The sequence below is a fragment of the Spea bombifrons genome, chromosome 3 (genome assembly GCF_027358695.1).
Source record: "Spea bombifrons isolate aSpeBom1 chromosome 3, aSpeBom1.2.pri, whole genome shotgun sequence".
NCBI classification, from domain to species: Eukaryota; Metazoa; Chordata; class Amphibia; order Anura; family Pelobatidae; genus Spea; species Spea bombifrons.
The window spans coordinates 114,190,587-114,207,472 of record NC_071089.1 but is presented as its reverse complement, the minus strand read 5'-3'; the positions used below and the strand labels follow the sequence as shown (position 1 = coordinate 114,207,472).

The window sequence follows — 16,886 nt, the reverse complement described above, 5'->3', positions numbered from 1 at the left end:
ACGTTTTAGCCAGTCCTAGTTCTGTCTACATTTAAAGTAGGGACTGTAAGGAGAGCTGCGGGAGTTTTGGTGCTATAGTGGTCGCTGATCCAAGTTTAAGTTTTAAAAAGGTTTACATTACAGACAGAAATTGTCTTATTTTCCAAGCAAACAGCTGAGTGACCCCAAACAGCGGTGTATTTAGCTAGCAAAGTGGGCTACATATCGCCTACATACTCCGAAGCGCTGTTTTCAGCGGCCACATAAAGTCCTGGCAACAAACGATGCATCGCAAAACCTAAAAAGGGAACAGCGACCTCTGATCGCTAAGAGATCAGCGGGAAAAACTCTGACCCCCCCACCACACAACTCCCATCACCTTCATCCTCGAGGATGAGAAGGGTTGTGGGAAGTTAGGGCTTGCGTGTGTGATTGTGGGCTGCCACACGGTCTGTATGTGTAGCCTACAGATATGTAAACACATCAGTTGGATACATTTACGGGGGGGGGTGGTTGGTGGGGATTTGAAGATTTTTTTTCTTCAATTACCATCACCTTTCTGTAAAAATAGGGAAACGATGTTTTGTTGAATGTTATGGTTTTTATCGCTCTATATTATGTGCCGCCCCACGTACCCTAAACCAGGTATCCGCGTATAGCCTGTTTATCCTGAAATAAATGCTTCTAATGTAACAATAATAGCAAAAATCTAAAGACTGGCCCGGCCTTCCCCCGGCACTCGAAAGGTTAATTGGCGATTATTACCCGGCTTGCGCGTGATCACTGATTGGTCTCTGTGTTCTCGCATTGTTGCAGTGGAATACGTCGTGGAGTACGACTATGATGCGGTACACGATGACGAATTAACCATACACGTCGGTGACATCATCCGCAATGTGAAGAAGCTGGAGGAGGAGGGCTGGCTGGAGGGCGAGCTTCACGGGAGACGAGGCGCCTTTCCTGATAACTTTGTTAAGGTAAGGAGCGCCCCTTAAATATCTGGCCGCCCAAATATAATGCGTGTTACCCGTGCACCCGAGCCGGAATATAGAGGGATCGGACCCGTTCTCCCGTCTACTTGCCGGTTTCTCCTGATCTAGAGACCCAAACCTTAATCAGTCGTTGGTCTCGTCTTAGATTCAGGAGCCATAAGTCTATCCCATGCATGTTTAAATCCCCTCACTGTATTACCCTCTACCACTTCTGCTGGGAGGCTGCTGCACCTATCTACCACCCTCTAAGGAAAGTCAAAACATTTCTCCAAGTAAGTTCAGGACCAAAGAACACTTCACTTGAGCTATTAAAGAAAAACAAAAAAAAAAAACTTTTCTATATTTTTATAAAATCCCGCTTTTTGTTTTGCTTTCTGAAATAGTGAATTTTGTTTCAGTGGAAGTTTTTATTTTGGCAGCAGCTTGTTTTCAGTCCCTGATCGTTTTACGAGGCGTATAAACGCTGGTTGATATTGGTTGTTATTGATTAGTTCAGGCGGCCTTTACAAGGTATGGGGGAGGATAATAAAGAGAACTCCCGGGCAGGAAACTAATTAAATAATGCTGGCCCCGACCCCCCCATTAAATTATCTCTGACTTTATTCTTTGTTACCTTATTGCTTCCCTTTGAGGCAGTCTCTGTAATGTTGGGGGAAGGGATTAGAGATAACATGAGATAGTGACATATTATATAAATATATATTTGTTTTGCTACACATAGTCCCCTGCTTTGAAATTTACCCAATCACATCCATCATTCACTCAGGATTTTTAGGGGTTCATCGTGCATAAAATGATTTTAAAGGTACGCCCCAGGGTTGGCATGTAATAGACGTGTTTGGTCATGCTGTTTGGAGGTGTATACTATCCCTTTAAGAAAGTTCAGCTGAGGTTGGATGTACGGAGCAGTGCAAAGCAATAAATATAAATGAAAGCAGAAAAAATGCACCTACACATTATACCTGTACTAGAAATAAATATACATTAAAATATAGATAAAAAAAATTATAAAAATAAATTAATATAAAAAAATGCACCTACACATTATACCTGTACTAGAAATAAATATAAATTAAAATATAGATAAAAAAAATTATAAAAATAAATTAATATAAAAAAATGCACCTACACATTATACCTGTTCTAGAAATAAATATAAATTAAAATATATATAAAAAATAAATTATTATAAAAAAATGCCCTTACACATTATACCTGTACTAGAAATAAATATAAATTAAAATATATATAAAAAATAAATTAATATAAAAAATGCACTTACACATTATACCTGTACTAGAAATAAATATAAATTAAAATATATAAAAAATTAATTTATGTGTGTATATATATATATATATATATATATATATATATATATATATATATATATATATATATATATATATATATATATATATATATATATATGCATGCACTCAAGAACATGTATTTTGATGTTTTTTGTGTGTATATAATTACAAAAAAGTAATTTTGAGTTTGTAAAGTAAGCATGGAAAGGGGTGATCACATAAGGTACAAATATGGCAAATGTGAAGCAGAAGCCCCTGGCAGTCATGGAGTTAACAAACATCTAATACTACTTTTGCCATTGCGCAATCTCTTGCACTTTAAAGTTTGCGTAACGTGTAAGCAGCGCCCCAGATGTATTATTTTGTCTGCGGGTTTCGGTGGGATCTGGCAGTGAAAGGGTTAGAAACTTTGCAGGACAAGACAAACAAACAAAAAAAAAAAGGCATTGGGACCCAGGAGCCGGGCCGTGCATGCGCGTTCTGGCAGTGCCGGTAAACAGCTGCCTGCCAGTTACCGAGAGTCATGTTCCTACATGATCGCTGTCTCTTTTTCCTCCCCTCCTCTTGTCCACTCCCACAGTAGGAAATCTTAGCAGGGTGTGTGCAGGCAGAGATGTCTCTGGAGTGGGTGAGTGCGCCTTTTACTTGCTGATCTCCGGTTTGCGGGTAAAAATAAGTTTTTTATGTGATTTTTCTGAAGTGGTCACCAGAGCCGGTCGCAGAACCGGTTCCCCCGCTCCTGTCACGGGGAGGTGCGCCCGCGCCGAGGAGGCTCGTTCACTCGCTGACGTTTCATTATCCGGCCCGTGGGTTCCGTGCCTGCGCCAGTCTCTTTTCTTTTATACTCAATAACAACATATGTTGAGTTGCACATTCCTACAGTTAAAGGGGCAAGTGGCGCTTGGAGGGTTAATGCGTCCATGCGCTCTTTGACTTATCAAAATCAGGCGTTTGCGTGGTGTGTCTGGGTTATTTATTAAATTATATGGCGGCGGCGTATTCCGTAGCGCTGTACAGAGGGGGCCGCCAGCAGATGTTTTAAAGGGGAGTCTCACTTTGCGATGAGTAAGAAACTTACGATATGGTTCGTGGGATGATGTTGAGGATCCTTTTATACGTGGGGGGGGTCTTAATTTAAAGGAGCACCGGGGGGGGGTCTTTAGTTTTAAGGTAAAGTAGAGACTCGGAGCTCTTACCTGACACAGAGGTTGCAGCCCTGCTGCTGCAGCTGCCCTCCCTCCTCCAGGATCTGAAGATTCCTGCCAGTGATTGGCTGCTTGAAAGTATGTACTTTAATTGGTCGTGTTTCTGTTGTGTTGATTGCTATCTGGCCATTTAAAAACCAGATCAATAACCCTTCGCATGCTGTATGTAGTGGGGGTTGGGATCGGGTGGAGGATATAAGGGCAGCGCCAGCAGCGTGTCGGTTAAAATGTGGCATCATTAAACATGCGAAGGAGCCCCTCATGTGATATTATCGAGTTTGTCACGGTGGGCCCTGGTGGGACAGAATTCAAACTCTTCTTATCTAGTCCCTGAGGCTGAACGCTTTACTTATTGGAATTTGTCCTCCTGCTCTCATGATCCTGCTTTCAGTGGAGGTGGCCGGGAGCGGAGTCAGGAGACGGACGTCTCATTCCAACAACGAAAGAGTGCCTGCGCCGAGCTACGTTCAGTAAAATGCGTCGGCGTCCATTGAAGCCGTAAGTTACATTTACAGAGAAAAACAAGAGAGAACACGTCTGTTTCGGATGTATTTAACGGAGAGGGTTATTATTTAATATACATCCTTCGGTATTAGGGCTGCCGGAGACATTAAACTGTCCTCGGACCCCGGATACTGTGTATTGTGCGCGGCCGGCGCTTCGCTGAATATTTAGTTTCGTGTAGCAGAGTCTTTTCCCGTTTCGTAGCGTTGGCTTTTTATTGTATCCTATTAAGTCTCTTGTTTATAATGCGAATGAATTAACCCCTGCTGCTGATTGGCATGCATACATGTCACATGATCAGAGTAATTAAGGCGATCCCGGTTAGTCCCTCGCAGTGATTGTCCGCGTTCGCTGCCTCTCCGATCCTGAGCTGGAGAGACGGAGAAGGTGCTGCGCAGGGGAACTGTTGCTGTTTGGGCAGCATAGTTATGGGGAGGAAAAAGGTTGGTCATTTGGCACTTAAGTCTTAACGTGGTTCTAGTCTGGAGCGGACATATGCCAACCCTGCTGCTCCAGCCGTTACATGCTCTTTAATGCGCGTGAGCTCCCTTTAAATTCACATGCTGCTCCCCTTGTAAATGTATGGGGGGGGGGCTGCAAAATCTCCCCATATGCATTTGCCCCTTTGACTGCACCCGCAGCCATATATATATATATATATATATTGTATTAAATGTATAGAGCACTGTATAAGGAATGCAGAGAATATCGTCTGTTCTTCAGGGAATGGTAGGTCTGATATGGGGGTCTGATGTCCCGAGACGCTCTGCTCGCCTGCGTGTTGTTGGGCCAGGCGTTTAGGAAACCCGTGATTAAGGAACGTGAAGGGCGTGCGGCCGGAGCGGCTGAATGCTTTAATTAAGCTGCCTAATGATACCGTAACGAACGTTCTTATGACTTCATCGCTTAATAATATACACAGCATATAATCACAGGCGGTACAATCCCGCGATACCCGACTGATCCCAAACAATACTGCCGGGGATCCGCTCTCTACCGCCCGCCAGCCTTTCCGTGTGATGAATGAAATGGCTAATGGTTTTTCTGAAACGTGCCGGTTCCCCCTTCCGAGGAAGACGATGTCGTATGGAAGATGGAATGATGTCATAAGGACCAAATGAAGTCAAGGGAAGAGAGTAGAAATACCTGCCGCCGCTGACACGCGTTTCTTGGTGTAACATATATTAGGAAGGGAGATGTTCCGGATTTCAGGGATCTGCTCACCTGCTTTTCCTCTGCGTTCCTCGCAGGCGGGGGTGGGGAATCCGCTGGCGGTAACTCACTTTAGCAGCTATTTATTGTTTTTTTTTGTTCACGTGAAACTCTTTACAGAGTTGGCCCTCCTTCCGGTGAGGTCGCCGTGCCAAGATTTGCAACCCTGTCCTTAACTCACATAAAAACCCAAAATATTGGGTAAAGAGGATGAGTGTAGAAGCAGCGAGCAGCTGAACAGCCAAAATGATGTCATCGAAAAAGTGACAAGTATTGCTTTATATAGCACCGACGCATGCCGAAGCGCTGTGCATTGTGCTATTCTGTAACCGTTTAAAGGAAGCTTTTTTGGTTTATTGTAGAGATCAGAGTGAATATTCTCCGGCTTTGTTTTTTTACGTCTCGTTTTTTGTGGTTGTATGAAGTAACGCAGGTGCTGCCGGAGCGGTGCCGTTGCTGTGAAGTCGCGCTCTGTGGCTCTGTTTCCTCTCGCGACCTCCTCGCTGTCGCTTCAGCCCCCATCAGGGGTCTCAGCGGCTTCTTCTTCTGAGCTGGAAAAAATCAGGCGACCGCTGGATAATCGTCTCCTCCATTGTAACTTTGTGCGTGATCGTCATGTGACCGGAGAGCCGGCTGACGGGGTTCTCGGGATAGATTTGCAGAGGTTTGTTGGAACGTGCTGGAAATGTTAGTTATTTCGGATACACGCGGAGGAGCACCTTTTACTGCCGTCTTCCCCTGCGCCAGTGTTTAGATTTGGACCCTGCTGCCCCCCGTCCGTGCCTTCGACCTGGTGTGTCTGCGGTGTATCACGCGCGGAGAGCCCCTCTTTTTATTTTTTACATGGTCTGACTGTCCCTTTAAATGATTACAGTTGTATTTCCTCCCCGTCATCGTCCTCCTTTAAGGTGACAGTAATTGTTTCTCCTCCTGTGAGGTTATCGGCTTGGGTGGATGCTTTCAGGCTGTAAATGTCTCCTAATAAAACCATTAAAGAGCTTTCCCCTATATATATATTACAGCGGGTGATTACTTTCAAGCGATCCATGTATAAAGTGGATATAGAGGCAAAAAGGCATCGTTATTTATCTTATTTGCATGCGCCTACACCAGACAAGCCAGAAGGCTTTTTTTTCCCATGGTGCTGCCACAACCACAAGGGATTCTGGGTAGGCGCATGCAAATAAGGTCAACAATTATCACCTTTTGCCTCTGTTTGCCACCGCAGACACACCTGGCTCTGTCCCTTTAAGGTCAAATGCAATTACTTTCAAGGGTTCCGTGTATAAAGTGGATATAGAGGCAAAAGGTGATTGTTGTTAGCCTTATTTGCATGCGCCTACCCAGAATCCCTTGTGGTTGTGGCAGCACCATGAGATTTCTGAGGGAGAAACAAGCCTTCTGGCTCGTCTGGTGTCGGAGACATAAGTTTGCAGGTATGGCAGGTGAAGGCGGTTTGGATTCCGGTGACCTCCGGAGAGGGCTGAGCGGTAAATATGATCCTCCGGTCGCTACGCGGTTTCTTTAGGGTCATGACTGAAGAAGGAGAGCTCGTCGTTTTTATGATTGGCTGAAACACTGAATGTTTCTGTGGCCTGGATGACATCATTATCTTTTTCCCCTTAAACCCGAGAATTCCCGAGCACAGATGCGGTGCTTTTCCCAGCACCCCCCCCCATTTGTTTTCTCTGTAACGATATGAACGTTTTTCGGTGTTGAAGGCCTGTTTTGAGGCCGAATTCCGTGGATGGAACCTCCTCCGATATGTACTTTCTTGTTTCACTCCTTTCCCAATCTTCCTCTCCCTGCGGCCGCTAGAACCCGTTTAGTCCGACAAGCCCCGTGCTGATCCCCCGGGTTCCGTATATATATTTATCTTTTCCACGAGAACACATCTAGCATTCAGCAGCGCGCATGCGTGGAATAATCACTGCCAGCCAGCTCCAATGCAGACTCTCAATGCGGACTAAAGAGACCTCCGGTGTGCATGCGCAGAGTATCCCGTCAGTGTAATTGTATTTATCTTTTTATCCTAGGAAGTGAAGAAGGATCCCGAAGTAACGGAAGACCAAATACCCGCCAAACGGGAGAAAGCTGGGAATGTAGCCAGTCTGGTCCAGCGCATCAGCGTGTACGGCATTCCGGGACTGGGACCCCCACCCCCGACCAAGTCTCTCAAGAAAAGTACGTGAACGCCAACGTGCCGTAAAATGCTGCCGGCGGCCGCCAGTATATCGCGGCTGTCAATATCAGTTAATGCTAATATAGTGTATAATAATATAATATCGACACTAAACAGGGCTGCTGGGAAATGGCCCGTGAGCCACGATTACTTATGTATCATATTCTAGTGAATAAGATTTTCGCACTACTATGCTGCATTCGTAAGGTTTGGCTACTTTAGTTGTAGATAAGCGGAACAGCCTCCCGGTAGAAGTAGCGGAGGCTAATACTGTGAGTAAACGTGCATGTTATAGACTTACGACTCTCCCGAGACGAGACCGGCGACTGATTAAGGTCTTTACAGCAGGAACAACAAATGTCAAAAACCAGCAGTGAGCGGCCGGGAAATCCAAGCTAAGCCTAATCTACCCGCTAAGTACATGATGATTTAAGAACCGTTCCGGATAAGCAAATAACCCCGCAGGCCCTTACTCATCACTGCCGGTGCCTCTGGGAGCAGAGACACCGGCCCCCGGGACAGACACCTATAACATAAAGCCGGTGCCTCTGGGAGCAGAGAAACCGGCCCCCGGGAAAGACACCTATAATATAAAGCCGGTGCCTCTGGGAGCAGAGAAACCGGCCCCCGGGAAAGACACCTATAATATAAAGCCGGTGCCTCTGGGAGCAGAGAAACCGGCCCCCGGGAAAGACACCTATAACATAAAGCTGTTGAGTCCAGACCATTTTTCCTGTCGTTGGTCTCGTCTTAGATTCAGGAGCCACAAGTCTGTCCCATGCGTGTTTAAATCCCCTCACCATATTACATGCTACCACCTCTGCTGGGAGGTGGTAGCATGTGATAGTGTTCAGGTGTCTTGTGTAGGTGAAGCCGTGTATTCCGCGCCTCTATGTCTGCGATCTGCACCCCGAGTGCCACATAATCGCTTTTATTTCGTTCACAGAGTCGAAAAAGAGACAATGTAAAGTCCTCTTCGAGTACATTCCCCAGAACGAAGACGAGCTGGAGCTCAAGGTGGGAGAAGTGCTGGACATCATCGAAGAGGTACGTGGGGGAAATTAACCAAAATCTTCCAAACTGACATTACCACGGTAACCCTAATAGCTTTCTGGAGAACGCTACTTAAGGCTTTAACTACCGTATTGTCCTGAATATAGGCCCCATGGTGACTTTTTTAAGGGAATTAAATTTTTGAAGAAAGGCATCCTCTAAGTAACGGTGCCTCGTCTATTAAGGAGAGAATCTTAAAATGACTCTAAATATGGGGCTGCGATACTTTATAACCTTTTTAAGGTGGAACTCTCTTTGTCGGCTCACATTGCAAGGGGACCGCATTACTGAAGGACCGCGCTACTGGAAGAGCTCCATTCCGGGCACCGCCGGCTAAACCCCGTCATAGGCCACACGCCTGATTTAAATATTTAAATAAGCGCAGAAAAGTCGGTCCTATACTCAGGACAATACGGTAAATGTCCTCTATTTGCCCCGGGACCGCTCCCTGGTTTTGCTTTTCTTATAACCTAATCATATACATCGCACCCGTATGGAAGAGGTCCGCGGCCTCGTGCAAGACGTCTTAAGATGGGGCTTTAATGTATACATATGGCATGTGAGAATCCATACTCAGAGATGGTGATCTAGAACCGCTATCTCTAATTCCGATATAAGTGTGATGAATCGGGCCGTTCTGGGGAGATTGTGGAGGTTCCGCCGAGTAACATTCTCTGTAGAGTCTGATTAGATAAATGAGATCTAGGATGTTCTTCCGCCATACGGCGTGCGAAGCCAAGGTGCGTCGGCAGGTTTCGTGTTGTTGAGGAATCCAGACCAGTGGCTTAAAAGGAACCTTTTTGGACTACCCCCCCTCTGTGTATTAAGTACGATGCGGTAGAAGGATCCCGGGATCCGGCCGCTGATCCGCTGGCGTGTAAGATTTCCGATGGATTACATACAATGGGATATGTGATGCCGCTGTTTGGAAGGATTAATATGGGCAGAGTGGATTCTCTGGACCCTTTGCCTGCGGGTCGAGAACTTCAGCTGCTCCGAAGGCACCCCGACGCGGCGGATGCGCATGCTGGCACATCAAATATTTGGAAAGCTGTTAAAACAATCTTCTTTCCCGCCTGCCAGGGTTTGTTGACTACATGATTGCCTCGGGCATTGTGTTTCCTTATCCAGAATGGCGTCATGATAAATGTATTTGTACAGCCGCCGCTTCGGCAGTATTAGCCCGGTTGCAGCTATAAGGTGTGCCTGGTTTAATGCAAGCATTTTGTGAATGCGTGTTTTGAATTGGCTCATCTTATACACGCCTTGGATAAATCGTAAGGAAGTCTTACTTTGCTGAGAGGGTGATCGTTAAGTGGAACAGCCTCCCAGCAGAAGTGTTAGAGGGTAATACAGTGAGGGAATTTAAACACGCATGGGATCAGCATACGGCTCCTGACTGGGGAGAATGTCTGATCTGCCGTCACATTCTGTGTTTCTCTGTGTGTAAAAATGAAATGTATATATAAATGAAAAAAAATGTGGGCGAGCCTCTTTCCTGCTTCTTCACCTTGACGTATACGTAATGCGCTCGGTCACGTTCTCACCTATTTATAGTGTGCATACTGCTGCCTGTCAGCTCTGACTAATTTGTTTAAAGTCCAAAGGGATGTGGCCTTGCTGTTTACCCGGCAGTGTGATGTCATTTATGTCATGTGATGTGTGTGATGTAATTTATGTCACGTGATGTGTGTGATGTCACTTATCTCACGTGACGTGTGTGATGTCATGTATCTCACGTGACGTGTGTGATGTCACCAGGGCTTTCTGCTACCTTTTGGGCGGTGATGACTACTTTTCACTCGCTGTTTCTTGTTTTGTTTTTTATCCATAAAGCTAAACTTTGTTTAGCAGGAAACCTGCGGAAACTCCTGGCGTTATCTGCCCCTATCCTCCAACGTCGCTACGCGGCATCACGCTGGGTTCTAGATTATTCTATATCTCTATTTCTGGTAATTTAGGACTGCCCTTTACCTCACCTTCCTTACCACACAAAAGTAATATTTTCTTAGTTCTTTTAATTAAAGCCCCCCCCCCATGCTTCATAGGAACGTTTAAGAAAGCAGAATGCCGATAGATTGTAAGCTCACCAGGTCAGGGCCCTCTTCTCCCTCTCTATCAGTATGTCTTAACATGTGTTCAGCTCCTGGGAGATTTCCAGGACATTTAATGACCCCCCCCCCCAAAATTTTTTTTTTTAATATTTAAACCAATTCTATAAAGGGTATGAAACGTGACCGCAAGAAATCGCTCGCATTCCCTTCATAAATAATATAGAAAAATTACAAAATATATATATTTTTTTATGTCTTCAGCAGCGACGCGTTTTGACACGGCCTCTAGTTTTATTATTCGTCCGTCTCCTCTTTATGATCTATATCTTCTTTTATTATGTGCCAAGATATCGGAAACACATGTTTCTGTGGTTTTTGGTCACGTACCTGATGTGAACTCTCGGCGGCTGTTTACAATTCACTTATGTCATATAAATATATAATATAAATATATAATGTAACTAAATACAGGGAAGGGATCGGTGGCGCGGCTTCTTCCTTTTTCTTTCATTTTTTAAGGTAACGATTGTGCGAATATTTTAATGAAGGTAATTGGTGCGAGTTATAAATAAGCTTTACTGATGCTTTAATGAGGGTCTCATAAATTACCCCCCAAAAATGTAAAGATAAAGAAAAATGAATATTTATTGTCCGATATTATTAATATCTCTAACATTATAGCACAACGGCAATTTACCTGCCCCAAAAGGTTTTACCTAAGTCTGCGACATTGTCACTCCTTGGCCTGAAAATGGAATCTCTTCATAGGCGTACCGTGGCCCCTTATCACTCCCATCACTCCTGTGTTCCAATGGCCCTTTATCACTCCCATCACTCCTGTGTTCCAATGGCCCTTTATCACTCCCATCACTCCTGTGTTCCAATGGCACGTTGTATTCGCTGATCCAAGTTTAAGTTTAAAAGGCTGATTGTTAGAAACCCTTCCAAAATTATATTACAGCTGGTAATTTTCTTGTTTTCCATGAAAATATCAGTGACCCCAAACTTTGGAACTGCCGTGAGTGCATTTATAATATCATTTAATTGATAAAACATATTAACCTCTCCTTAAATACCTTCCAGTTGTGTAATCCGTACTAAAACCATACATTGTATTTGAAAGCGCTGGCAGCCGACGTGTTCCTGTACCGCGTGTAACACAGCCCCGTTTATCTGTTTAATAAATGTATTTATTTATTTTGAAGGTCGAGGAAGGGTGGTGGAGCGGGAGCAACAACGGAAAATCCGGCCTGTTTCCATCCAACTTTGTGAAAGAGCTGGAGCCGTCAGATGACGGGGAGAGCCAGGACCTCCTCGAAGAGTCAGGTAATCGACAAATCTACATAACGGATGGAAAACACGGCCAGCGTGTACATAAAACGCCAAGCGATCGGCACGTTTATCCACGCTTATGCTCCCTTATCCACTCTTACAATCACAAATATACGGCTATTTTAAAACTCCCCCAAAACTGGGTTACTTGAGGTTTTAGAGCGATGTTTTTTTGGTGCCTAGAGGTATTCACTAAAGTTGTCAGGAGAGTTGTGGTTCCAAATCCCTCCTTGGCCCTTCATAATGAATAGCGAACGCTGCCAGGCATCTGTAACAAAAGGCTGAGCCGGCCCTGCATAATGTATCATTCAGTGAGTGAGGAGATACTCGCTGGTTTAACTATACATTATCCAGGGCCGGCCAAACACTTCCTGCAGCATTCCACTCTTGCTTTGCACGCTCCGGCCCTGCCTATGTGGCCGGATATAATTATATTGCCCCCATCGCATACGCTTTGAGCCTTTGCCGTGAGAGCAGCGTTATGATAACGAGTTCTCACGTTACTGATTAACTTCGCCTTATTAAAGGGACGGCGTCACGGAAGACACGCGTGCTGCGCTTGGAGACGGACATTTACAATGTATCATTCATATCACAAACTCTGTTTATTGCGTCCCGTGTGCGATTTGTGGCCCACCTCGTACCGGAGGGCTTAAACTGCCGCTTCTCGACATGCGCATGGCCGCCTCGTCTTCTGTCTTGGGCAACCAGGCCCAGGGATCTGGCCGTGAGCGGCTCGCCCACAGAACGGATTTCATTTCATACAGTTTGTTGTATCTCACAAATGAGGCCCGGGGCGTATAATGCGTTAGAATAGAAATCTGTGTATTATATGTTCCTTGGCTGTGTATACAACGGGCACTGCCATCTTGAATCCTTTTTCTCTGGATTTCCATGACTCCTTCTCCCCGTTAAAGCATCTCTCATCACGTTGCCGATTGTCTCGTGGAGATAAGAGTTTGGAGAATAAGGGGGAGAGATTTAAAACAAGAAAACGGATTCATTAATGCTGGCTGCCGTTCCAAGACCTTTCTCAGCCCTGCGATCCTTCAAACCGATCGCTTACACTGCTTGTGGGTAGTTTCAGAATATTCGTTTAGGAAAAAGTTGGACCCAAAATGTCCTCCTCCTGTAGAACGTCTTCAGACTCAGGGTTGTAGCCGTGTCCCTCGCGCCATTCCCACCTCTTTTGTCTGAGGTCCGCTGTTGGGCAATACGACCTTTGGAACCATAAATCCGTCCAGGCTTCTGGCGTCCTCCATTGTTCCTTATCGTGTACCCGATGACACATTACCTGCCGCGGGGTATATTGTAAGCATTAGCGCGTTCGGGCCGTGTTTGCCTAACCTGATGGTACACAGAAGATTTACTGGCCCTGACAGGCCTGCTAAAGAACGATGCGTATTTAAAGTACACCAAACTGAGGTGGAAGCTGCAGCTGCCTTCCTCCGTGGTCCGATGGTTCTAACCATTGATGGCCCATAAAGCAAACTCATTGAAATCAATAGGGCCAATTATTGGGGGGGGGGCGTCAGAATAGCTGACAGGCATGCAAAGGGGCAAATGCATATGGGGGGATTCTGCGGACCCCTGTGGGTGGGGATCATGCTATAGAAAGGACTAAGTTTTAAGGAATTCATACAGCCACCCCGGGAGGGTTGCTTGGTGCTCAAGTGGTTAAAAGATGTACAAATAGAATATATATATTTATATAATTTTCCTTTCCTTCCCCGTAGCTGAGCCGGGGGCCGTTACGGCCTCCCCTGCCTCCCCGGTACTCTCCCCGGGGAATGGGCCGGAGGCGTCCCCCTCCCCTGTGGCTCCGCCAAAGAAGATCATCGGCGTCGGGTTTGGAGATATTTTCAAAGATGGCTCGCTGAAGCTTAGACCAAGGATGGCAAATTCTGACTCGGACTTCAAAAGGGTCGAGAAGGTGAGTGGCGTGCGGACATGGCAGGCGTCCTATATATGAGCGAGCCCTCCGATCGCCAGCCGGCGTGTTCCCCGCTGCTCTCTTTCCCCGTTGCTGCTCTGAAAAGCTTCCTAATGGATTAAAGGGTTAAACCAAAATCAGGCAATGTTTTTAGATTTTATTTTTTTTAGATTAACATCCTGTTTATGATTTCTTGTATTTATGCCGTAAACGGCGCAAAATCACCCCTTTATGCCTGCAGGGAAGCCGCCCTGTAATTCTGTAACCCGTCATATTAAATATATTTATATATTATATATCCCTCCTCTGAGCGGATATCTGAAATCCCTGTGTTCCTTTCAATGAGAATGCAGAAAGCTGGCCGTCCTGCTGTAATTATAATAATAATAATAGCCGCGATTCCTGCGGAAGATGCTTTATGACACGTTGTGGCGTCTCGGGGCTTCTGGCCCTTGGAAGCTCCGTTGCGGAAAGTTTCCCCGTCTGGGGCTGTAAAACGCTGCTTCCTGTCTGTTTTGGGGGAAAACCCCCACATTTTGCTGCCCTCTCCTCTTGCACGTCCTCCCCACCTTGTATTACATAGGCTGCTCATCACAGGGGGTTTACTCACAAGGCTGAGAGCCCCTTCCAAGCAGTCTCACTGATTTCACTATGCATTATACAGGGCCGCTCAGACTTTAATGCAGGGGGAGCTCCCTGGGGCTGGCCTTTCGTAACACAGCGTGAGCTTAGCGACCGAAATCCACAACACGTGGTTTAGTGAATACTGCCCTAAACTTGGTCTTCCGTGTCCCAGTCACGGCAGGTGTTCACACGCCTCAACTTATTTATAGTGCTTCAAAGCCACGCGACCTTCATGTGCTGTAACAACGTGTCCTAGTGCAGAATAACAGAACGAGACGCCTGCCCATCGTATGCCCTGTAAGGTGTCCTCGTTACGTTTTCATTTTGTCCCCCGTTTTAGTATCTGTTGTTTGTTTTATATAGCGCCATCGTATTCCGCAGCGCTGTACATCTGGTTCTGTCTTATTTCTGCAGCCGTTGCCCACCCCACCTTCAGGTTCTAGATTATTCCGCACCTCGAGCTCTGAACTCTCCCGGGCGGAGACGGACAGCAAGCCTAAAGGTACGAGTATGATCTGCCTTCAACCTTTCAGCAAACACGGAAACTCCGTATATTTACGCCTTTCCCCCCGTTTTATATGGATCGTGATCGGCCTGTGCCCTGTCGTACCTGAACGTTACTGACTGAGGGAGCGGGTCGCGCACGTCTAACCATTCATCTCTTGTTTGTAGCCAAAGAGACCTGCCGAGCGCTGTTTGCCTACATGGGAGTCAACGATGACGAGCTTACCTTTAAAGAAGGGGACATAATCCAGATCATAAGCAAAGTGCGTTTCTGCGAGTATTTCTTTATATACTGATAACTATATAATATATTCATAGAATCCTGACCCATTCCGTCCGTCCGTCTAGTCGCCCGTCTCTCCTGCTGTACAGATCAGACCTTAATCAGTCGTTGGTCTCGTCTTAGATTCAGGAGCCGTATGTCTATCCAGCGCATTTTTAAATCCCCTCACCGTATTACCCTTTACCACTTCTGCTGGGAGGCTGTTCCATAACTTCCTTACACCTAAGCCTCTGACCCTTTCGTTCACCTCCTACCCCCCCTACTGTGTTAAGAAATAATAAATCCTTTTAAATATGTAAAAGTTCCTTCTCGCGGCCCCTCTGGAGCGCTGCTGAAACTCCCCGCTCCTCTCTTGCAGGACACCGGGGACCCGGGCTGGTGGAAAGGAGAGCTGAACGGTAAAGAAGGAGTCTTCCCCGATAACTTTGCAGCCATGATCCCGGATTCCGAAAAAGAAGTACGTTTTGAACTTGTCCGTTTCTTTTGTTGGCGGCGCATCCGTTACCCGCCTGCTATCCGATGATGTCGGTCGGCATATGTCCTCAGCGCCTGCGCTGGTCCGGCACGTGCTCGTTTATATGTCATTTATATGTTATATGTCTTACTGACGATGGATAGAGACAAGCCGGCTGATTCTCTGCTTGGAACGTGTTGTCTCAAAACACAAGAAGTTATTAAAACTTTCCAGCAAAATATGCTTTTTGTTTGGATTTTTGTAACACAATAATAATCTAACAATCTGCTGCGACCGATCGTCCTCATGTTTTCAGCCTGTGGGGGTTTTTTCTTTATATTTTATGCAATTACTGCAAGTCAGTAACTTGGTGCCTCTAAAATGCTGCTGTTGGTTATCGGTAATATTTGTGCTGTTATTATTATTATTATTTTTATTAATATTTTTATTATTGATGTTTGTACTGTGCTAATACTTCATACAGTGCTTTAGACGCGTGACTTGTTTCTTTTTCTTTTAGAAACCAAAGAAGCCCCCACCTCCTAGTAAAAGCCCAGGTATGTGAATGACCGTGTTGGGAATAAAACCTGGCGGGGGGAATTGTTTTTTTAATGGGTTTAAGGACAACCCATCCTAGATATTAATATATTTGTACTTTTGGATTGTAAGCATAACCCGACTACATTTTTAATGACCGGTGGGGGGGAAAAAGTCCAAGAAATGTACTAAACTCTCACAAAACCGATCTTCTCCTCCAGCACCAAAGCCGGAACTTCGCATCAGCGAGAAGAAGTTTACCCCGACCAAACCGGAAGACAAAGGTGATCAGTCAATGCGGGGTTAATGTATCGGTGGTGACCATTCGATGGACTTCTCCATACGGCCAGGCTGCAAGGAGTTAAAAGTCACACATTAACCCTTTCTTGTGTATAATTTGTTCGTTGCAGATGAAAAGCCATCTCTGGATTCTAAGCCTTCCAAACCAGCCGCCCCTCAGGTACCCCCCAAGAAACCCTCCCTCTCAAACAAGTCGAATAGCCTGTTGAAGTCCGTCTCCATCCCACCCAAACGACCCGAAAAGCCAGCCTTACCGGTACCTACATCCAAGTGAGTGCCTGCAGATGAATGTAGCGCGTCGAGTCCGGATTGTTACGCGATGCTCTGCTTTTAACGTGCCTTTTTCCCACGGTGCACCGCTTTAGAATATGACAGCGCTATATAAATTAATAAATAATTATTTCAACGCTGAGCGCTTTACAGAA

The 16,886-nt window shown here is 45.6% G+C and overlaps 1 protein-coding gene across 1 annotated transcript in view; it reads left to right on the top strand.

Moving 5' to 3' along the window:
* Window positions 1–16,886, top strand: part of CD2AP (CD2 associated protein) — a 33,363-nt gene that overhangs the window by 6,755 nt on the left and 9,722 nt on the right. The window contains exons 2-12 of the mRNA XM_053461295.1: window positions 796–956; window positions 7,242–7,389; window positions 8,334–8,434; window positions 11,700–11,820; window positions 13,563–13,759; window positions 14,798–14,885; window positions 15,056–15,150; window positions 15,529–15,627; window positions 16,145–16,181; window positions 16,383–16,445; window positions 16,572–16,731. Of these exons, the coding sequence (XP_053317270.1) occupies window positions 796–956; window positions 7,242–7,389; window positions 8,334–8,434; window positions 11,700–11,820; window positions 13,563–13,759; window positions 14,798–14,885; window positions 15,056–15,150; window positions 15,529–15,627; window positions 16,145–16,181; window positions 16,383–16,445; window positions 16,572–16,731 (1,270 nt within the window). The remainder of the gene's footprint in view (window positions 1–795; window positions 957–7,241; window positions 7,390–8,333; window positions 8,435–11,699; window positions 11,821–13,562; window positions 13,760–14,797; window positions 14,886–15,055; window positions 15,151–15,528; window positions 15,628–16,144; window positions 16,182–16,382; window positions 16,446–16,571; window positions 16,732–16,886) is intronic.